Source organism: Alosa sapidissima, chromosome 7 (genome assembly GCF_018492685.1).
Source record: "Alosa sapidissima isolate fAloSap1 chromosome 7, fAloSap1.pri, whole genome shotgun sequence".
NCBI lineage: Eukaryota > Metazoa > Chordata > Actinopteri > Clupeiformes > Clupeidae > Alosa > Alosa sapidissima.
Window position 1 is genome coordinate 2065001 of NC_055963.1, and position 24804 is coordinate 2089804.

The following is a 24804-nucleotide window of genomic DNA, read 5'->3' on the forward strand; positions in this document are numbered from 1 at the left end:
GTATCAGCTATGTTGAGTAGACTGGCTTAGTGTTTGTGTGTGTGTGTGTGTCAGCCATGTTGAGTAGAGTTGCTTAGTGTGTGTGTGTGTGTCTGTGTGTGTGTGTGTGTCAGCCATGTTGAGTAAAGTTGCTTAGTGTGTGTGTGTGTGTGTGTGTGTATCAGCCATGTTGAGTAGAGTTCACCCCACCCCTTCTCTCTCTCTCTCTCTCTCTCTCTGCTGATGGACAGGTCAATGCCTTCCTGTCCTTTGTGGTTCCCATGACGCTGATCTCGGTGCTGAATGGAGTGATCGCTAATCAGCTGCTGCGCATGTTCCGGGAGTCAGCGCAGGACAACCGCGTCTGCGTCGTTGGGGGCAACGCCACCATGCTGAGTGTTGCCGTGGAGCCCAACCGCACCCAGTCTCTACGTCATGGGGTCATGGTTCTACGTGAGTACACACTCTACACACACACACACACACACACACACACACACACACACTCTAAACACACACACTCTTCACACACACACACTCTACACACACACACACACACACCCACACTCTAAACACACACTTTACACACACACTACACTGTGTACTCTACACTGTCATGACCCGGCTCAAAGGCAATGGTAAAAAGGAAGGAAGCAGCGTTTGAAGCAAAAATAAAAAGTAATTTATTATAATGGTAACGCAAGTAGACAGACTAAAACGTAGAGTGTGGAAGTCAGTAGAGTCAGTAGTGTAACGTGAGTGTGTGGCTGAGTGGGCAATGGATGGAAGTGTGTTGCATGCAAGAAAGCAATAGGGCAAAAGAAAAGAAGCTCCAACGGGTAACAGGGTGGAAGCCGTTTTTAAAGGGTGTGGAGACACCGGGCCCAGGTGTTAGCAATTTCACAGATGGTCTGCAGCCACGCCTACAAGAAACACACAAAGCACAGGGCGAGGCAGACGCAGACAAGGCCAGCAGACCATCACAACACACACACACTCCACACACACACACACACACACACACACACTCTACACACACACACACACACACACACTCTACACCAGGGGTCTCAAACACCCGGCCCGCGTCCTGCCCAATTCCGGCCCGCGACGTATGACAAAATAATAATGTAATCCGGCCCTTGAGGCTATTAATTGCGACAAACAATACTGATTAAAATAGACGATAGATCCAGGTACGGTGACAAATCTCATTTGTAGGCCTACTCTGCTCCACTATGTGCAAGACATCCATAGCTTGATTCAAACCCAAAATCGCTGCGCAAAGTTTTCAGGAAATACTTGTATTACACGCGAGAAACACAAAGACGTGCATATGTAATGACGCGGAAGCGATGCAGGCCATAGTGTTGCAGAAATTGAAGCAGAAATTAAGCAGAAATAGGCCTACACCAAATGTTGAAAAACATTCACGTGCGATGAAGTCTTAGGTAAGCTATGTTATTCACCTATTCTAATTCTGAAGGAGAATATCCTTTTGGAGATTATGATCGATCGTCTATGACAGTGATAGTCACGGTGCGTCTGTGAATGGAGGTGCGTGTATACAACGGTGTCCACTAAGCATACCATGCTTGTTTCGACCCTCTGCCCAACATAGCTTGGAGGTTGCAGTGGTAATCGTGATGATAGTGTCCGTAATGGATGTGGTACAGACAGCAGGGCTAGTAGAAATAGGGCTCTAAACTACAAAGTCACCCGCAATATGATGCGAACTTCTGGGTACTGCAGATTACCCGCGATAGGAACTGTTTGACCAGAATACTTTATTGTAGGCCTATATTGTAGTAATCTATTACTAAACCACAACATCTTAGGTGTTGGTATACATCTTAGGTGTTTTCCTGTTAATTTGTTATGTGGGTAATATGAAAAAAGGAAAGTAAACCTGCTTACATATGTTCATCCAGTATTTACTGAAAGGTGCATAATTTGAGCTGCTTGCCATCCAGTGACAAATTACATGGGTAAATTTACCCCCTTCATAAACTTTTGTTTTACTCAAAGATTTTTACATTTACAGTAGGACTTCATCTCTGACCACTTTCAAGCCATGGCCTTTTGAAATTTTGATATAAAAATCCAATGGTGTTGCTTTCTTAACCCTGATGCCTAGTTTGCCAGGTTTAAAAAAGTTATGAGAGGAAATATTTTTATTTGGTGTGAAACACACACACATACCTGTTTTTATGTTTTTCATTTATTTTATAATTTGTATTAATATTTATTTTATCATTATTTTATTTATAAGCTAAGGTTGCTAGCACGGGTGTCTAAAACTAGATAAAAACACTTGCACTTTGTTTGCAGTTTTGTGTGGTATTTGAAAAAAAGAACATTGTATTTTCAGAAATAGCCGGCCCTCCAATCAGATGACGTTGGCAGAATTGGCCCCCAGCTCATTTGAGTTTGAGACCCCTGCTCTACACGAGCACTCCACACACACACACTACACACACATACGTTCAGTATGCTATGCAGACACACACGCACAAAGTCACCCAAACAGAAACTAACACAACTTGTGAGCACACACTGTGTATACAAAGCCAAGCTTGAGATAAATGGAATTCACTTGAAACTTCAGTTATGCAGAGCGCAGTGATAAATGACCTACAGCAATTCTCAGGCAGAAACACTCTCACCTGTTCACATTCACAGCGCATCATCTCCCCAGCAAGACCCATAATTGAAGAAACTGCTGACTCACCAGAAAAGGAAAAACATACCAAAGCCCAAACACCAAGCTCACTAACCACCACAAAACATATCAAAGCCCAAACACCAAGCACACTAACCACCACAAAACCTATCAAAGCCCAAACACCAAGCCCACTAAGCCTCATTTTCACCTCCGCTGCACGGTATTCACTTCTGTCATTGGGGCAAGGCCCACGGAACTCTTTAGAACAGCGGAGAACATGGACCACGGAACTCTTTAGAACAGCGGAGAACATTTAGAACAGCGGAGAACATGGCCCATGGAACTCTTTAGAACAGCGGAGAACATTCCGACCCCGCAGTCCAGCAGTAGAACTTGTCTCCGTGACAGCAGACTTCACCAAGTCCTGTGGTGAGATGAGGTCAGTCAGATTTACGAGCCGGCCGACTGCCCCTTCTTCCTCCCCATGGTCCTTTGCCGCTCGCAGCGTTACAGATCCATTACAGTTTTTTTCAATCGCTAAAAAGCGCTTACCCATACTTCAGATACTTTTTCTAAACTCTTAACACAGACTCACACCTACAAAACACAATTGGCCAAATGGATAATTGTCTTCTCAAAAACACAATTTGTTAAATATATACTAACTCTTCATTTCAATATTTGTTAAATATATACTAACTCTTCATTTCAGAAAACATCTTACAACACTGGAAATCTGACTCAAAACTGAAATTATTCTGTCAAAGAATATCACTTGTTTTCACTTAACAAGGTACATGCAGTCAATCAAAGTACACCAGGTTTCAAAATACTGGCTATTGTTGACATTACAAAAACGGCATAGACTTGTATGTTCCAGTTTTACAGGTATTTGCATGCAAAACATGCTATCCACCGTTTTTACACTAAATTTCTTGGTTGGGAACTGTATGTCCACATGTAATGTTCACATTCAAAAGCATTCCAGTAAAAAGCAAATCAGTTTTTTCCCTTTACCGTTTACAGGTACAGTAGAAATACTGTTTACAGTATGATAGAACAGAAAAAGTTTTACAGTATTGCTTACAGTGAACAAAATATCCATGAAACACATAAAAGCTGAACAAAAAACAACAGCAAAAAGCCCAGATAAAAAGAGGGGGAACTAAAAATAACTCAAAATTACTGAATCTAATCTCTGCGATCTTCAGAGTTAGGCCACACGTTTTCATCAACATCGCATCTGATCAGATCTGATGCACCTGGGATAAAACCATTTGGAAGCAGAGCAGAAGCAGAGGTTTTTATACTGTATCTAAGGTTTGGAATATTGTGTTTTCTATTGTGGGATGTTGTGTGTTAACATTTGTAAATACTACAAAAACAATCCATAGTTTTGTTGGGAGGTATAGCTTGTCTGTTAAGAAAATGTAAGCATTGTGGAAATGTGTTCACTGGCTGCATATTGTGTGAAAACGACATGAAATGTGTAAATGGTATGGCCACAAAAGACCGACGCTGTACTAATTGTGTTTAGAGTTTTGAAAATGTGACAACTGGTTAGACAAACGCTTGTAGATAGATAGATAGATAGATAGATACTTTATTGATCCCCAGGGGAAATTCAAGGTCTCAGCAGCATACATACAAGACAAACACATTCTTTAACAGCAGAAGAGTAATTAAAGTATATAATATAAAAACACAACTAAGCAGTAAGGACAGTAGAAGATAAAGAATATGCAAAATATACTAAAATACAAATTATACTAACACTTAATACAATATATAAAAATATACTAAAATACAAATAACAAAATTACAAATTATACTAACACTTAATCTAAATCAATTCTAAAAACAGTATCCACATAGTGGTGATTAATAAATCAGAGGCGCTTGCAATGACTGAGGCAGGGACTGAGCCTGTGATTCTCTGTGCATAGTAAGGTATGGTAAGGTGCTCTAAGGTGCTCTGTGTGAATGAGTGTCATGGTGGTAGTGCAATGGTGATAGTGGTCATGGTGATAGTGCAAATGAGTAAGTCAACAGTGCAACAATGCAGAAATAAAGTAAAGGAAAGTCTATATATCTATATATTTAACTATTTAAGGAAATGTATAAGTGTGGCCACAGTTCGGCTGTGGCATGGAGGGGGGGGGTTATGCATATGTGCTAATGTGCTAATATAGCACGCAAACAGTGAGGCATAAAGACAGTGGTACAAGTGGCTAGTGGACAGACAGTACCAAACATGGAGGGGATGAAGAGGCAGACAGACTATGCAGAGAAGTCTATCTCTCCTCTTCCCTTAAGTGAGGCATTGAACAGTTCAATGGCCCTGGGGACAAATGACTTTCTCAGTCTGTCAGTTGTGCAAGGCAGTGAGCGAAGTCTCCAGCTGATCAGGCTCTTCTGTTTAACAATAGTGCTGTGGAGTGGGTGACACTCATTGTCCAAGATGTTGATCAGTTAGTTCAGGATCCTTTTGTCAGATAGTGAAGTGATGCACTCCAGTTCAGCTCCCACTACAGAGCCAGCTTTCCTTACCAGCCTGTCAATTCGCCCCACATCCTTCTTCCTTGTGCTTCCTCCCCAGCATACTACTGCATAGAAGAGGACGCTGGCAACAACAGACTGGTAGAACATCCTGAGGAGCTTACTGCACACATTGAAGGACCGCAGCCTCCTCAGGAAGTACAGCCTGCTCTGCCCTTTCTTGTAGAGTGCATCAGTGTTGGCTGACCAGTCCAGTTTATTGTCCAGGTGGAGACCCAGATACTTGTAGGAATACTTGATACTTGTAACAAGGTACTTGTTAGCGACTGAAAAAAACTGTAAGACTCTATCAAAACAGAGACAAATGGCCTGCGTTATGATTGGCTCCGCGGGCGCCTGCGTTCTGATTAGCCGTATAAATCTTCTTCTTTTTGGTAGTTAAACAGCTAAAGATGCCTCAACAAAGTTCATTTCCACACTCTTAATGACTTTTGAATGGCTTTTGGAAGATAAATGGTTTGTGGGTGTCTGTGGGTGTGTGGCATATAACTTTGTCTGGGTCTGTTGGCGTCAGTTTGTGTTGTTTGTTTGTGTGTGTGTGTGTGTGTGTGTGTGTGTGTGTGTGTGTGTGTTATGACTGGTATATGTATTGATCAGAGAAAAGACTGTGTGTGTGTGTGTGTTATGACTGGTATATGTATTGATCAGAGAAAAAACACTGTGTGTGACTTCCCATGCAGACTGGCACAGAAAAGGGGGCGGAGCCGCACAGAGAGACAGACGGACAGACAGAGACTTGAAACACTTAATTGCTTTGATGGCCACATAACTGAATTAGTCAGAGTGCTCTTTGAAGCTTAAAACAAATGAAAAGCCTGAAAGAGTGCTTTAAGTAAAAGTGGATTGTTTTAATGCCCTGAATGACACCAATAACAATCTACTCTATAACCTTTATCTATGTCTGTAATCTCAAAATAGCACACCCATAATAGTTCAATGAATGCTGCCAGTCATCCCAAACACCATTAAAAGGCATTGGATGACCAGCATGTCAAAATAGCACACCGGTAATAGTTAAACGAATGCTGCAAGTCATCCCAAACACTATAAAACTCATTGGGTGACCAGCATGTCACACAGAGAGAGCTGCATTGGAGTTTAATTCATCAGCATGCCTGATCTCCTGTGTGTGTGTGTGTTTGTGTGTGTATTTCTGTGTGTGTGTGTAAGTTGAATATACTGACCGCTGTCCCCCATTCTCTGAGTCTCGGTAGCCCCTCTTTGGCAAATGGCAATTCTTGATTGTCCCCATGCAGCGTTATCTCGGCAAAGCCATCGCAGGATATCTGTGGTGCAGGATGTCTGTTGTGCAGGATATCTGTGGTACAAGATGTCTGTGATGGGAAGAGGTGTGTGGTGCAGGATCTCTGTGGTGCAGGATGTCTGTGGTGCAGGAAGTCTGTGATAGGAAGAGGCAGTGGAGATGAAGTGAGTGTTCCCAGAGGAGATGCAGGTAGGGACAGGCCTTGCTGAGACAGAGGGCGACCGGTTGCTGTGTGTGTGTGTGTGTGTGTGTGTGTGTGTGTGTGTGTGTGTGGACGCGTGCATGTGTGTGTGTGTGTGTGAGGGTGTGTGTGTGTGTGGACGTGTGCATGTGTGTGTGTCAACCTTAAACCTTTCCCATTAGGGAGGCCAGGACACAGTGGGAAAGAAGCAGTTATTTGATCAGGATTTTGAGCACTGTCAGGCGCCGCAGCGGAACTGAACTGAGCGTAATGCGAGTTAATGGGTGTGGATGTGCCTTTCATGTGTGAGGGAATGTTTTCGTCTGTGTGTGTGTGTGTGTGTGTGTGTGTGTGTGTGTGTGTGTTTCTGTATACACAACCCCTCATATGCCCTCATCTAAATGCCTCTCCATATTGATCTCCACCTCCCACTTAAAGGTGACACTGCCTGAAAGGGTCGAGGACAGAGCACAGCTAAGTGCTGTGCAATTTCCCTCCAAAAACATCCCTCCTGTCTGGCCAATCAGCCGGCTGCCGTGCGTTCTGGGGGGGGTTGTAGATCAGAGACTCCCTGGGTGGCTGCCCCAGCATGGACGATCTGATACAGTGTCAATCTGGGTCCACGCTCCGCACTCTGAGTCCAGTTAAATCAGCGCCTCCTGCAGTCACTGCACATTGTCAGAAGTCCACTCCGCTGGACAGCACTGCACCATGTCAGAAGTCCACTCCGCTGGACAGCATTTACTGCACCATGTCAGAAGTCCACTCCGCTGGACAGCATTTACTGCACCATGTCAGAAGTCCACTCCGCTGGACAGCACTGCACCATGTCAGAAGTCCTTACCGCTGGACAGCATTTACTGCACCATGTCAGAAGTCCACTCTGCTGGACAGCACTGCACCATGTCAGAAGTCCTTACCGCTGGACAGCACTGCACCATGTCAGAAGTCCACTCCGCTGGACAGCACTGCACCATGTCAGAAGTCCTTACCGCTGGACAGCATTTACTGCACCATGTCAGAAGTCCTTACCGCTGGACAGCACTGCACCATGTCAGAAGTCCACTCCGCTGGACAGCACTGCGCCATGTCAGAAGTCCTTACCGCTGGACAGCACTGCACCATGTCAGAAGTCCACTCCGCTGGACAGGAGTCACTGCACCATGTCAGAAGTCCACTCCGCTGGACAGCACTGCACCATGTCAGAAGTCCACTCCGCTGGACAGCACTGCACCATGTCAGAAGTCCACTCCGCTGGACAGCATTTACTGCACCATGTCAGAAGTCCTTACCGCTGGACAGCACTGCACCATGTCAGAAGTCCACTCCGCTGGACAGCACTGCACCATGTCAGAAGTCCACTCCGCTGGACAGCATTTACTGCACCATGTCAGAAGTCCACTCCGCTGGACAGCACTGCACCATGTCAGAAGTCCACTCCGCTGGACAGCATTTACTGCACCATGTCAGAAGTCCACTCCGCTGGACAGCACTGCACCATGTCAGAAGTCCACTCCGCTGGACAGCACTGCACCATGTCAGAAGTCCACTCCGCTGGACAGCACTGCACCATGTCAGAAGTCCACTCCGCTGGGCTCCTTGTTTTTGGTGCTATTCTGTTGCTGTTGGGGCCTTTTCTCTTCCCCAGGGCTTGTACTTCATGCCATTATTTCAGGGTGAAATGTGGTGACTGTTTTATATTAGGGGAGGAGAGGAAGGGCTCAGAGGCAATATTGCCATAGACTGCATCACTATGGGCATATGGGACATTGTACAATGGAATAATTATATCTGTGTTTATCTGTGAGTGTGTGTGTGTATTTATGTGTGTGTGTGTGTGTGTGTGTAATTGTCTGTGTTTCTCTGTCTGTGTGTGTGTGTGCATGTTTGTGTGTGTGCGTGTGCGTGTGGGTGTGTGTGAGCATGTGTGTGTGCATGTGTGCGTGTGTGTGTGTGTGTGTGTGTGTGTGTGTGTGTATGTTTGTGTGTGTGCGTGTGCGTGTTTGCGTGTGGGTGTGTGTGAGCATGTGTGTGTGCATGTGTGCGTGTGTGTGTGTGTGTGTGTGTATGTGTGTGCTTGCATGTGTGTGTGTGGTGCTGCATATTCTAATCAGACATGTTTTGTGCAGGATTTTGGCAGAGAGGAGAGGAGAGATGAGGAGAGGAGAGATGAAGAGAGGAGAGGAGATATGAGGGGAAGAGATGAGGAGATGAGGAGAGGAGAGATGAGGAGAGATGAGGAGAGGAGAGGAGAAGAGAGGAGAGATGAGGAGAGGAGATGAGAGATGAGGGGAGGAGAGGAGAGATGAGGGGAGGAGAGGTGTGTGTGTGGGTGTGCGTGTGTTTGCACTTTATCCTCTAGTACTAGTATTGACAGATGCCGTGGTAATTAAGGTCTCAACTGAACTGAATAAATATAAATGAAATGCTCTGTATTTTCTGGATGATAAAGAGTGTACTGTACATTTTAGTTTGAGGATGATAAAGAGTGTACTGTGCATTTTAGTTTGAGGATGATAAAGAGTGTACTGTACATTTTAGTTTGAGGATGATAAAAAGTGTACTGTACATTTTAGTTTGAGGGTGATAAAGAGTGTACTGTACATTTTAGTTTGAGGATGATAAAGAGTGTACTGTACATTTTAGTTTGAGACTGGATGATTGAGACTGTTTGCGCTGTCAGGGCATTACCTTGCTCTTCTTCCAGTTGCCGTGTGGAGAAAGTCTGTACAGGTGGACTTGGAATCAACATCTAGTAACGGAAAACTCTCTCTCCACAACATGGTGGTGACTTAAAGAAGAGAGGAGCAAAGTAATGCACTGACTGTATAATCAGTCCTTTTTATAGCCTTCCTGTTCACTTACAAAGGTAAACATACTTCAATTTGTCTGCTGAGACCCTCTCTCTCTCTATAGACGTATAATCATTGTATTGAGCCTGGTTAATGGCTGAAAAGAGCAATTTACTTGAGCAATTTATATGATATTAAATTATAAATGCATATTCCAGTCTTACTCGAAACTGCACCGATTAACATAATTTATGTCCCAAACGAAATATTATACTCATTATCTTCCAAATATAAACCCTAGGTTGATGTCAGACCGGAGGATGTTAAAATGATAACAGTTATTCTGAGTCATTCATTGCGGTAAGCAATTTATCCATGGCTGTTGACCACAAAAGCCACAGGCATTCTGAAAAGGCGAAATCTCCTTGGTTGCCAACGGGAACGGCAGTGTTCTGAGGAGGAGAGATGCACCAGCTCAGTTCTGACACTACTGCAGCAGGCAATTAGAGGGAGCCGTTCTGAAGAATGCAGCAAGCGTTCTGCACAATCAAAGAGCTGAGGGGGGACTTGTGGACCCAGTGACAGCCTAGGGGATGAGTGCAGAGCACCTTGCTCTGCTACCATTACTCACTATTGTATCTACGAGTTGGGGTTGCTTTTTTGTTATTGTATTTGTGTGTGTGTGTGTGTGTGTGTGTGTGAGAGAGAGAGAGAGACAGAGAGAGAAAACAGAAAAAGAGAGAGAGAGAGTGTGTGTGTGTGAGAGAGAGAGAAGAGAGTGTGTGTGTATGAGAGAGAGAGAAGAGAGAGTGTGTGTGTGTGAGAGAGAGAGAGTGTGTGTGTGTGTGTGTGTGAGAGAGAGAGAGAGAGTGTGTGTGTATGAGAGAGAGAGAGAAGAGAGAGTGTGTGTGTGAGAGAGAGAGAGAGAGTGTGTGTGTGTGTGTGTGTGAGAGAGAGAGAGAGTGTGTGTGTGTGTGTGAGAGAGAGAGAGATGAGAGAGGACTGTGTTGTATGCAGTGGGGGAGTGAATGAGAGAGAATACATGATCTGTGGATCTATGGCCTTCACTGCTCTGCCTGTCTGAGGTATGTAAGGCAGGACAAAAGACAGAAACATCTCTCCGCTCTCTAAATATAAAATACACCCCCCTCCTCTTTCTCTCTCTCTCTCTGTCACACACACACACACACACACAAACATGGATGCACCAACCAACAAAGACAAAACTCTCAGGGCTAGATTGTTCAAGCCGTAGACTGACTTAGACTGACAAAGACTGACTTAACCAATGTGAGCTATTTACAAACAGGCCGCACTTGGGTAAAACTGCATAAAACCAACTCCGTGTATAAAGCAACAGACAGACTCCATGTGTAAAGCAACAGACAGACTCCATGTATAAAGCATGGTGCCACACTCCATGTGATGGTGATGTTGAATGATTTTTCTATCATCCACGTGTTGCATGTGCATGTTGAAGCTCATGTTTCACCAAACTGAAATATCCTCATGTCTTTACAGTCATGAAATTGCTGTTGGCTTTTACATGAAAATGATTTTTTTGGACGTAACGCCAGCATCATGGCCTGTTCATCTGTGATCTTTGATCTGTGCATGCTCTTTTGTGATCTATGATCTGTTCATGCCCCTTTTGTGACCTATGATCTGTGCATGCTCTTTTGTGATCTATGATCTGTGCATGCCCCTTTTGTGATGATCTGTGCATGCTCTTTTGTGATCTACAGTATGATCTGTGCATGCCCCTTTTGTGATGATCTGTGCATGCTCTTTTGTGATCTACAGTATGATCTGTGCATGCCCCTTTTGTGATCTATGATCTGTGCATGCCCCTTTTGTGATCTATGATCTGTTCATGCCCCTTTTGTGATCTATGATCTATGATGTGTGCATGCTCCTTTTGTGATCTATGATGTGTGCATGCCCCTTTTGTGATCTATGATCTGTGCATGCTCTTTTGTGATCTATGATCTGTGCATGCTCTTTTGTGATCTATGATCTGTGCATGCTCTTTTGTGATCTATGATCTGTGCATGCTCCTTTTGTGATCTATGATCTGTGCATGCTCTTTTGTGATCTATGATCTGTGCATGCCCCTTTTCTCTCTGCATCTCTGTGTTTTTTCTCTCTGTGACTCACATATTGTGGCGAGCATGTTGATGTAGCCTCTAGTGCGCTAACTCAGCTGTAGCCTCTAGCGTGCCAATTCATCTGTAGCCTCTAGCGTGCTCGGCCAAAAGCAGACACCCAGTCCCTGGGGTTGCCAAGACAGCGGTCTAAACAAATGCCCACTCCTTCGGGATGATGATTGCGAAAACATAGTGCTCTGGCCACCTCAACACCCCTGGCCACCTCAACAAGCCGCTTGCCTTTGTCTCCTCTGGCTGATCAGGCCCAGTTGTGCCAGTTGTGTGTGTGGGTGTGTGTCTCAGTTGTGTGTGTGGGTGTGTGTCTCTGTGCTATGCCAGTTGTGTTTGTGGGTGTGTGTCTCAGTTGTGTGTGTGGGTGTGTGTCTCTGAGCTGTGCCAGTTGTGTGTGTGTGTCTCAGTTGTGTGTGTGGGTGTGTGTCTCTGTGCAATTAGAGCCCCTGTGTGTGTGTGTGTGTGTGTGTGTGTGTGTGTGTGTGTGTGTGTGTGTGTGTGTGTGTGGGTATGTGTCTCACTTGTGTGTGTGTGTGTGTGTGTGTGTGTGTGTGTGTGTGTCTGTGCAGTTAGAGCTAGCCCCTACAGTCCTCTGTTACTTATCCTGTCCTTTTCTTGAGGTTGCAGCATCAGTGGAAATGTGCATGAAAATGGCTGCTGAAGTCAGGACAGCTGTGGTGAATCTTCACAGAGAAATGCCAGCTGACCCATATGTTTGAGCGAGTATCTCGGGACCCATATGAAATGACCCAGCTGACCCATATGTTTGAGCGAGTATCTCGGGTATAGACTCTCCGCTGACCCATATGTTTGAGCTAGTATCTAGGGACCCATATGAAATGACCCAGCTGACCCATATGTTTGAGCGAGTATCTAGGGTATAGACTCTGTACTGACCTGCTGGCCTCCACTGCGCTGCACGTTTTAAGGCACTAGAGGTGCAATAATAAGAGAGGTGACCTAGAGAGGTGACCTTTGTGAACTTTCATTGATGGACACAAGAGACCATGTTGCTGGAATAAAGACCTTTATGTGGTTTACAGGTGGGATGAGGGTTCTGATGGGCAGGAAGACCCCTAACAAACATGTGCTCCCCCAAGAAATCACAGAGATAGCAACTACAGAGGCTACACTACCGCATGCTTTTGACACGTTAAAACGTTCCCCTTAAAATCTTCAGACCAGTCACCTAACCCTATATCAACTTTCATCAATATCTTAGCTAATGGCTTTATGACATATGACAAACCATAAAAGGGCCTAACCTAATCTGCATAGAGCTATTAGGCAGTTAATATCATTACAGTCATGTTCTTGAAACACCATAAAAGATGTTACTTCATGCAGACTCCTGTGGTTAATGTACATGGTATGAGTCCTTTCTAGGTTCACCTGATTACTAAAACTCTTTTTTTAGTAAAGACTAACCAGACATAACATTACATTATATTACATTACATTTGGCTGACGCTTTTTAATGTAACCGAAGCGACTTCCAACAAGGACAAACAATCAAGGAGTACGATAAGGACAAGTTAGAGCAGCAGTAAGAGTGTATGTGTGTGTGTGTGTGTCAGTCAAGGTAGAGTGCGATAAGGACAAGTTAGAGCAGCAGTAAGTGTGTGTGTGTGTGTGTGTGTGTGCGCGTGCGTGCGTGTGTACGGGTGTGTGCATGCGGGTGTTTGTGTGCTTGCGGGTGTGTGTGTGCTTGCGTGTGTGTGTGTGTGTGTGTGTGTCAAGGTAGAGTGCGATAAGGACAAGTTAGAGCAGCAGTAAGTGTGTGTGTGTGTGTGTGTGTGTGTCAAGGTAGAGTGTGATAAGGACAAGTTAGAGCAGCAGTAAGTGTGTGTGTGCGTGCGTGCGTACGTGCGTGCAGGTGTGTGCGTGTGTGCGTGCGTGTGTGCGTGTGTCAAGGTACAGTGCGATAAGAACAAGTTAGTGCAGCAGTTAGTGCTGCTTCCATACAGTCAAGAGAAATTTTCAATTTTAGACGACGGGTTAATAACGGTATTTATCGTTCTGATTAACCTTTATTTGAACGTTTATTAACCTTTATTTTGATTATTCAAACGTCCATAGGCTTGGAAAGTCACCTGCCTACACAGTGTTCCCCAGACCCCTTATAGGATGAATTTAGTCCGATTTTATGAATCAGTGTCTCCTCTGTATAATAGGCTAGAACTACTAGGTGATAAAAAGGATTTTCATATCCAACACTAACTGCCTTTTCCAAGGCTGTAGCCTAAATTACTGAAACATTGTGTAAAATATTTGACATTTGCCGGAAGTTAGGTTATTAGACATTTTTAAAGATTTAATATTATATAGGCTAATAGCTTACTTTCAAATCTCGCCCAGCACCTGAATTCAGGCACAGTGTTTTTAAAAGTTAGCCTTGATATCTAATGAGCTTTGATTTAAGGCTGTTGGGCAAAAAAAGCCTAGCCTAGTATTGTGCCACCGGCCATAAATCAGTTTGTAAAGGAAATGTCATTTTTAAAGGAACCTCATTAACCTTTCATGTATAACATTCTAACTGGTTACTATTTAGAGGAGAGGCTTTGGATCACTGGAACAGGAACAAAAAAATTATATTTTTGCTCAGAATGAACCAAAATGAAATTCTGTTTTCAGTCCATGGACATTAACGAGTGAAGTCAAGCGGAGGCAAACGCCAGTGACCTTAGGTTGACCTTAGGTTGAGAGGGTCTTTGCCTGGAGGAGAAATGCTACTCCTGCCGTGTGAAACCTGCTGGGAGAGAGGATGGGAGGTCAGAGGTCAGAGGTCAGAGCAGTTTGGTTTTCTCTTCTATTCACAAGACTCTCTTGCTTTTTGACCAGTAACCAGCACCAGAGGACCTTTGAGGTGCAGATTGAAGTGTGCTCACTGTGATACATTTGAGGAAGAGAACAGTCTCTCCAAACAGCTGCACCTAAAACCATCTGAGGAAGAGAACAGTCTCTCCAAACCAGGGGCGGAGCTTGAGGGGGTGCGGGGGGGTTCGGCACACCCCCGGCCCGGGACCCGCAGGGGCCCGGTGCGAGGGCGCCCCTCCCCCACCTCTGGGTAAGGTGGGACGGGCCTCTCCCACAGCACAAGGCCGGAGGAGCTAAGATCATGCAAACGGTTTCTTTTCAATCATTTTCATCAGAGGGGGACATATTAGGCTCATAGGTTGCCCTAGTCAGGACGAGTTATGACTCACGGTTGCTGAAAAGTTTTGAAATTTACTTTGATGATTTAGTAGGTGTAAAATATTGAATAAAATGTTCTGCTGCTGACAACAGGTATAGGCCTATCTACTGATTCGGTCATTGAGACTACAGAATACAGACTACAGAATACAATACAACAAACTTTCTGTCTTTCTGAAGTTTATTTTTGTATTCCGGGGTACAGTAGCCTAATTGCATAATGTCTTGACAATAGTTTTTCTTACCGGCTTGCTGTTTAAACTGACTGCGCCGCTCTGAACTTTCCTGCCAGGTTTATGATGTAAACTGCATCTCGGCTCTGGCATTGCCTAAACTCATCGTGTGGGAAATCAGATTATCTGTCAATATTAGGCTTTGAAAGTAAGGGATATTTGCTCAGTAATAGTAGGCTACATTTTGTAACATTTATAGAGAAACCGAGGGGAAGAATCGTTGGAAATTGAAAACACATACAAAAAAAGATTCGGGGCTTTTGAAAAGAGATTCGGGGCTTGAGCCCCTGAAGCACCCCCTCGCTCCGCCAATGCAACCACCCAGCAGTAACTTCTGCATTCGGTGAGATTTGCACCGCCCTAATTTTATTTTTGACTCTTCCCGTCACCGTTGCAACCTCTGAGCGCTCATTCTCCAAGTTAAAGATCATTAAAAACCACCATAGAGAATGAGAGCAAAGAAAATGGACATACACAGAGCATCGTGGACGAGTTCGCGGAGCGCAAGGCTCGTCAGCCCTTCAAATAGTGCTGCGTATTATTGTTGTTTTATTATTAGGGGTCATGTAGCCTAATGTTTTTGTTGTTGTTCTCTTGGTTACACGTCATGTACGTTCGATGGACTTCAAAATTACATAGTTGCTCTCCGTGGCGCTGACGCTTGTAAGACCCGCTGTTGCGGGCATGTGTAGCCTATGTTGTAAAATGATGTTATGATGAGTTTAATAAAGGGCCCGGTCATGTGCCCCGCCCCCGGCCCGGCTCTGGCCCGCCCCCGGCCACTGCTCCAAAGCATTTCCTCAGTCCTCTCTTTTACTTTGCTGTGTCTGTATTTCACAGAGCTGCCAACTCTCACACATTGAGTGAGATTCATTCATTTGATTGGCTCCACACGCTCTTACACCAATCAAATGCGTGAGTTGGCAGCTCTGATTTCAGGTGATGTGGGTATTGCATTCGTCTGTTGCTGTGTCTGTATTTCAGGTGATGTGGGTATTGCATTCATCTGTTGTTGTGTCTGTATTTCAGGTGATGTGGGTATTGCATTCGTCTGACTTTGCTGTGTCTGTATTTCAGGTGCTGTGGGTATTGCATTCGTCTGACTTTGCTGTGTCTGTGTCTCAGGTGCTGTGGTCATTGCGTTTGTGCTCTGCTGGCTTCCTTATCATGCACGAAGACTCATGTTCTGCTATGTGGCCGAGTGGACAGAGTAAGTAGCTCATTGTCTTGTCATGTCACATGATAGACACACTCTGAAGCAGAGCAGAGTGGCTTCTATATTAAAAGGGTGTTTCTAAATCATCAACGTGAGACTGATAAACATTAGCCTGACGTAGCCAGGCTCAATTCTGTTCAGTATCTGAGTCTGGTACTGCAGGATTGAGACGTGATTATTATGGGGTGTGTTTTCTACCCCGAACAGCAACTTCCTGTGGCTATTTTACAAGCGATAAGACCTGCTCAGAGTGCGTCCTGTTAAGAGTTTATGTGCCATCAGAATGAATGGGCGGGCTTTAACAGTCTGAAGGGAATATGGACACAGCACAAAGCAAGTATACATGTTATTGTGTCTGAGCAAGTCCATCACTGACTTTTTGAGTATGTGCTGTGGAAAAAATATCTGATATGCCCACTCTGATGTCACACACATTACAAAAATATGTGAAGTGGAGAGTGTTAAGAGAAACAAACTGGTTCAGTGTAGAGGAGGCAATTGAAGGATCTCAGTGATAACATTGATCATTGATGGAGTAAGTGGTTTAGCGCTAAAGGCTCACCATCCTTACTATGGAGATCGAGCACTAGGCCTATATAGTCACTAGGCCTATATAATCACTAGGCCTATATAGTCACTAGGCCTATATAGTCACTAGGCCTATATAATCACTAGGCCTATATAGTCACTAGGCCTGTATAGTCACTAGGCCTATATAATCACTAGGCCTATATAATCACTAGGCCTATATAGTCACTAGGCCTGTATAGTCACTAGGCCTATATAATCACTAGGCCTATATAATCACTAGGCCTATATAGTCACTAGGCCTATATAGTCACTAGGCCTATATAATCACTAGGCCTATATAATCACTAGGCCTATATAGTCACTAGGCCTGTATAGTCACTAGGCCTATATAATCACTAGGCCTATATAGTCACTAGGCCTAGTGCTCGATCTCCAAAGTGAGGATGGTGGTGATGCCATATTTAGGCAGGTCTTTTTTTACCATTTTTTTTGTTTTATTAGAGGGACAGATTGAAACAAAGTTTCTATTTCTGACCTCACATTGCTCTGTGGTGTTTTATCAGACAAAAGTGCTTTGGATGATATCTTGTGATATTGACTGCAAATACCACTATTCCCTGAGATACAATATCTGGCCCACTACACAGTGATGAATCACACCACCCCATCTTAACCGAGATGCCACTCACAGTGTCCACACGTTTCTCAAAACAGCTGATCTGCTGTCTGATCTGGGCTATTAATGTATTGGTGCTCCCTGGGATATCCTCCAGCTCTGCAGTGAGATGTTTTAATATCCTCCAGCTCTGCAGTGAGATGTTTTCATATCCTCCAGTGAGATGTTTTCATATCCTCCAGCTCTGCAGTGAGATGTTTTAATATCCTCCAGTGAGATGTTTTCATATCCTCCAACTCTGCAGTGAGATGTTTTGATATCCTCCAGTGAGATGTTTTCATATCCTCCAGCTCTGAAGTGGAGATGTTTTTGGCTAAAACAGGATCTTAGCCATGTGGCACTCACAACAAAGCCCAGCTTGATTGACTGCTACTTGTGTAGGCCCTCGTAGGCACTTTTGATTAAAGCGGTCAAATGAATAAATGAATACATGTAAGAAATGGGCAGCAGACACAGTGGAAAGGGCCCCAGGCTACAGAAGAGACGCTGGCTGACCGCCTCAGAAGAGTGCTGTTTGGTGCGTCGTCTCTGTGGGCGGTGTGGGGGGTGGTGGGGGTGGGGATGAGAGCTGAGCTATGGGCTGGAGGAGGAATTATTGTCCTGTATTTAGTGGCTCTTGCTGTAAATTCGCCTGACGTTAGATGCTCCCTTCCTCTCCCTGAGTCTTACACGGCGTAAATCTCAGAGACGGCAGCTCTAGGCACACACAGACACACACACACACACTCACACACACATGTGGTACCCGTCAAGCGGTATACCTTCTTTACAGTCTGACTACGCCACCCCCTGATGATGGGCAGGAGGACCCACAGATCTTTCCCTGAATGTAGTGTGGCTAATTCTATATGTTCCCCGCAAAGGGACAGTAGACAAGAGGCAGATATGTAAATGTATTTCAAATGTATTACAATTTAGTACAAAAGGAGTAGAAAAGTTCTAAATCTTAAAATACTGCTATAAACTGGTGGATTTTCCTCAGTCTAGGAAGGTCGGATCAGCCAATGCAAAACCCCTGCTCAGGAGGACCCTGGTGAGACAGAAAAAACAGGAGACAGCAACCCAACACCAGACGAAGCATGCAACACAGCAAGCACTACTCAAGATCTTCAGATACCACTACAAAATGTCACACGTGTCCTGTTGCAGCAAGCACTACACACTTAAGGTCTTTCAATACCACTACAAAATATCACACCGTGTTGTAGTTATAGTACACACCAAGACAGTGTCTCCCAATGTGGTCCCTTGGCAAGAAGGGGCAAAGTATCAGTGTGGATCCGGCCTTGTACAGCGATAGCCTAAGCAGAGGACATAGTTAGGGAGGAGAACCACCAGCATCAATAGCACCAATTGTTAATGTACAATGCTACTATGATCGGGACACATGGGTAGTAGGCCCAGAGGCAAAGTCAGATAACCAAACAAACAAACAAACCCAATAAAGAAATGCATACTAATTACAGGAAAACAGTGGATGGCCTGGTCCCTTTTCAGGAGAGAACAAGCATGTTAGTTGCCAGCCTCATTAAACAACATAGCATAGTCCACTCAAACATACAGTAGCTAGAAAATATAGGCCTACTTTTCAATATGCTCAACTGTCCACAGCTCATTGACACATGAGGGCAAAAAGGTGAATGTTCCGTTGCTACGGACAGAGAAAGTAGTTTAAGACATGTTCCAATGCAGCCCAGCAGCTCAGGTCACAATGAGGTGATCACAAATGTTAAAACTCCATGCAGAAGCCTGTGTCCTCCGTGAAGAGTAGACACAACCTTCTAGAAATTACCCTGATAAAATGAAATAAATAACACACACACACACACACACACACAGAGGGAGAGCAGTAGTTAAACCCATAGATCCTGATGCAGAGGGGAAATGGACTAGTTCACTTGCAAACACACACACACACACACACACACACACACACAGAGGTAATTGAGATCATTCACTGGAACAAAAAATCATTTGCACGGGGCCCACTCCTCTCAACATGATGTCAGGGCTCATTGGGGTTGAAGTCTAATAGAAAAAGAGAAAAACGCTCACTGGAAGAATCAGATGGAAAAGAATGTCAGGTTCCAAATTAAGTGCGACATTCCCTAATCCCTCAGAGCGTGTGAAGGTGGCTGATGTTGAAAAGGGCTAAAATGTTGGAGTTTATAATGTACTGAGTAATCTGAGATTACATTATAATTAAGTAATCTGAGGAGATTACATTATAACTGAGTAATCTGAGGAGATTACATTATAACTGGGTAATCTGAGGAGATTACATTATAACTGAGTAATCTGAGTAATCTGAGCAGATTACATTATAACTGAGTAATCTGAGGAGATTACATTATAATACATTATAACTGAGTAATCTGAGGAGATTACATTATAACTGATTATTCCACTGCTTGGTTGAATTTCCCATTGTCCTACGTAATTTAGAACGACCATTAACCGTATGTTATTTGCACACCTACTGTATGAAGTAGATCCATTTTTTTTTTTGGCCGTATCACACTTGTATATTAATTCGCAAAACTCGTTGTGAAGTTTAAATGAATCATCACGTTGCATCCGAGCTGTAAAATGCAGACGTTCAGAACATAGTAACATTGTAGCATATGACTGAGGTGGCTTTTAGCTAGATGGATGACAGCAGGCTAGTAAATAGCGATGTTTCAGAGCTAAAGTTCATCAGAATCTTGGGATACGCCCGCTTGACAACGGGAGAGATAGAACTAACGACTGGCCTTTGGCCGTAGCAACCATCCATTTAGAACTAGTAACGGCAGTTTGTCCTGCAAGTTGAGAAATTAGTTGATATGTGTCGGAAGAAAGTAGTTCTACAAACAAGACAGTTTTAGCGATTAAAACGTTTACATTGTAACAGGAAATGAACACAACGCAAGTGGCAACAGTGGAATAAGCGGGATAATGGGCACTTATGAGGTTTAAACGGCCCTCCGCTTCGCATCGGGAATGTTTTACAACCTCGACCGTGCATTAACTTCTGTGAACAGACCACCGTGTCGTCCATTATTACGTAATCTGAGGAGATTACATTATAACTGAGTAATCTGAGGAGATTACATTATAACTGAGGATTACATTATAATTGAGTAATCTGAGTAATCTGAGGAGATTACATTATAACTGAGTAATCTGAGGAGATTACATTATATTTGAGTAATCTGAGGAGATTACATTATAACTGAGTAATCTGAGGAGAGGAAAAAGGCCATGTGTTGCCTTTGTGGTTTGTTTTCACTTTGAAGTTCAGACAAAACAACCACATCTAAACATAAAGCCATACTGACTCAACACTGTATTATCATAGCGTGGTGGAAAACACTGTATTATCATAGCGTGGTGGAAAAGCCCACTGTATTACCCACACTAATGCACTGCACTTGTCATCATCAGAATGATCATTAGTTAATTAGAACAGCAGAGTGAGTCAGGATCCGTCTGGTTTCTAAACTGGGGCCTAAAACTGTGTCTAGATCACAGGTGGAAACCAGCATGGAAACAATGATCATTAGTTAATTAGAACAGCAGAGTGAGTCAGGATCCGTCTGGTTTCTAAACTGGGGCCTAAAACTGTGTCTAGATCACAGGTGAAAAACAGCATGGAAACAATGATCATTAGTTAATTAGAACAGCAGAGTGAGTCAGGATCCGTCTGGTTTCTAAACTGGGGCCTAAAACTGTGTCTAGATCACAGGTGAAAAACAGCATGGAAACAATGATCATTAGTTAATTAGAACAGCAGAGTGAGTCAGGATCCGTCTGGTTTCTAAACTGGGGCCTAAAACTGTGTCTAGATCACAGGTGAAGAACAGCATGGAAACAATGATCATTAGTTAATTAGAACAGCAGAGTGAGTCAGGATCCGTCTGGTTTCTAAACTGGGGCCTAAAACTGTGTCTAGATCACAGGTGAAGAACAGCACGGAAACAGCAGCAGAAGTAATTAAGAAGGGCTGAGATAAGAATGTGAAGACTCTGAGTTTATGAGCTATGGAATGACATCAATGAATCAATCAAACAATCTGTAATTAAAGTCAAACAATCTGATTAATTAAAATCAAACAATCTGATTAATTAAAATCAAACCATCTGATTCATTTAAATCAAACCATCTGATTAATTTAAATATTTTTTTACCAATGAACTTGGAGTTGTTTTGGTAGACCATGAGGAAACCCATGAAGGGTTGTATTATGAATGTGCCATTGAGAGTCAATCCTACTAATACCCTTGTGTCAGTACTATAATACCCTTAGATGTGTCAGTACTATAATACCCTTAGATGTGTCAGTTCTGCTATAACCTTTAGATGTGTCAGTAATACCCTTAGATGTGTCAGTACTACTAATACCCTTAGATGTGTCAGTACTACTAATACCATTAGATGTGTCAGTACTACTAATACCCTTAAATGGCTAATCTCCTCTTGTTACTTTTTAATGCTTAATGGGATCTACAAGTGGCTCTTCAGGCAAAAGCAAGGGTTCACAGTGCTGTCCATAGATAGTACCTGCCTTCGTTTAGACAGTGGGGAAATACGGTTATAGCATTTAGAAAAGCAAAGCTGACTGTGGGGGTGGAACAGTTTGATGGAAGTAGGCAATTCTGGCAGCAGTCTGCAATCCAGTTTTCTATCAATATTGGAAGGAACCCCAAAGGCATGACAAAAGCCTTTTCTAATGATGTTTGTTCTGGTAAAGCCATCACTTATACTTATGGCTTACATGGCGTAGGAGTTGACCTCCCTTCATGTTACTGCCCTGATGTCTGTTCAACAATATTGATGGTGAGGATGACTTGCAATATGTCATAGTTTTTATAGCCGAATGCGAGAGCCTACTGAACAGCGTTGCTGCTGGACAGCACCAAGACACATTGACATATAAACTAGGAATGATCTACCCAATGCAAATCAAATCAACTTGCGGTACAATTAGCATTTACATGTATTAGATGCACATATATGGCATGGCTTTATTTCAGTTAGCCTAATCGTATATGGCATGGTTTTATTTCAGTTAGCCTAATAGCTGGTTTGATTTGCATTGAGAGATGATCTTATGGAAAGTACCCCATGCCAATCTCTAGGTATAGTGAAGGGTATGTGATGATGTGGGGCTGTTTTAATTCCAAAATCCAAGGGATGTATAGTATCCTGGATCCATAAAATAACTGGCCTTTAAAAATAAAAACCTGCCTGCCTCTATGGGCATTTAACATACTGTAGGGGTGCCCTTACTTATGCCCCCTGTATTTTAAGGAAGAATGTTTACTTATTTATGATACATTATTAATGCACAAAGAAAATTGGTGTCCTTAAAGGTTGGATTTTTACTCATTTAAGGTATTAAGATCAATGTCCAAAAGATAATTTTTTATTCCTCTTTTTAGTCAACTTCAGCATAGATGTCCAAACGTTTTCATATGACTGTATGTGGACATACAGGACATTGTCTGTGGGAGAAGATGTCTGACTTCAGCAGGATAAAGCTGTGTAGTTCATTCTCATTGCTCTGAGACTGCATGTTTTATCTGTGCTAGTCCACGTAGCAAAACACTGAAACTGACTGAGTCAGCCACTGACTCATTCATGCGTAACAATGGACAACTCAACCAGATCCAGAGACTCATGAGTCCAGTATCTTCTCATCTCTGGGTTACTGATCCAGAGACTCATGAGTCCAGTATCTTCTCATCTCTGGGTTACAGATCCAGAGACTCATGAGTCCAGTATCTCTTCTCATCTCTGGGTTCAGAGAAGATAAAATAAATTCTACTATTTTTCAAAGCATTAAAGTATTTTGAAATAAATAAACACAACAAATATCACCTTTTCACTTTTTATTAGTGTTAATTTTGTCACCTATTTTTAATTTAGTCTTAGTCTTAGTCTTGTGACGAAATGTCCTTTTTAGTCTTTGTCATATTTAGTCATTCAAATATCATTTTTGTTAATCAAGTTTTAGTCGACTAAAAGTCTCGTCATTTTAGTCTAGTTTTAGTCAAAAAGAAAACTAAAAGTATCTTAGTCTTAGTCAGTTTTAGTCAACACATTTTAGTCTTTTTTTTATAACAAATTATTTCTGATTACCATTTGAGTCAAATAGTGTTTCACACATCTCAATTTTCCAACAATATTGTGTGTCCACAGGGCTACTCGTCTGTTATAATTACTCATTCTGATTTTTTGTCAGTCAGTATGTTTACATGCACAGGTAAGTCGAGCTACAGTTATAGCTCGGCTGGGATTTGACCATATACAGTAAAAGATTTGACTGGACCACTGTCATATTCGTAGACCAGTGTTTCTCAAAGTGTGGTCCGGAGATCACTGGTGGTCCGCAAGCTATCCCAAGTGGCCCGCGAGCAGACGTGGTAAAATATAATATAGATGAGTTGTTTGCAATATTGAACCAACTTGTATGTAAAAACAGTTCTGCAACACTGTCTATGTAAGATATGCCAGTTTAAATCATACAGTATGAATCCACACAATAAGCAAAGTGCAAAGACAATAAGCAAGGTGGTTCAGTGAGTAAGCCTATTGTGTAGACTAATTATAGGCTACTGTTGAAGTAGGTCTAATCTTTTTTTTTTTTAAGCTAGGGTTAGTTAAGTGGTCCTGAAACTGAAAAAGTTTGTTGAGAAACACTGTCGTAGGCCAAAGTATTAATGTTTTACTCCGCCTCGCTAGATGGCGATATACGCCCAAACACAACACATTCCCCAAACAGACTCTCCATCTTAGCCATAGCTAACTTGCTAGCGAACGTTCCATATTAGCTTACTTGCTAGCAAACTTTGCATCATCAGTCTAACTAACAAGTTAAATAGTTGACATTACATGATGAACATTTTCGTATGGACATTCTGGGGGATGTTAATTTGTATGAGAGAAGCTTCAACTTCTGAGTATGTAGCATTGTGGCATAAAGCTTAGGTAGTTAGCTTGCTAACTCTGGCAGAAATCTCCAGTGTTCTTGTTCCATGTAGTTTCGTGTTGCAGCCACAGGGTTGCAGCAACAGCACGTAGACTAGCCTACAGGAAAGCTGTTGCGTATGAACTCATTCGGAATATTTTGAAAACGTAACAGCTAGATATTCGGTCTTCTCATTTTGTAGACGAAAATGAAGAGAGATTTTATCTTAGTTTTTTTCATGCAAAACATTTTAGTCTCGTCTTTTTTCGTCAACAATAATGCATCTTAAGATAGTCTTAGTCAGTGTTTCAGGACATTACTGCCGTCTCGTCATCGTCTCGTCTTAGTCATGAAAAAAAAGGTCGTTGACGAACATATTTCCTCTCGTCTCGTCTGACGAAA

The 24804-nt window shown here is 43.1% G+C and overlaps 1 protein-coding gene across 1 annotated transcript in view; it reads left to right on the top strand.

The window, feature by feature from the left end:
- Positions 1–24804, top strand: part of ntsr1 (neurotensin receptor 1 (high affinity)) — a 71333-nt gene that overhangs the window by 42836 nt on the left and 3693 nt on the right. The window contains exons 2-3 of the mRNA XM_042097819.1: positions 231–432; positions 16153–16237. Coding sequence (XP_041953753.1) covers positions 231–432; positions 16153–16237 — 287 coding nt within the window. The remainder of the gene's footprint in view (positions 1–230; positions 433–16152; positions 16238–24804) is intronic.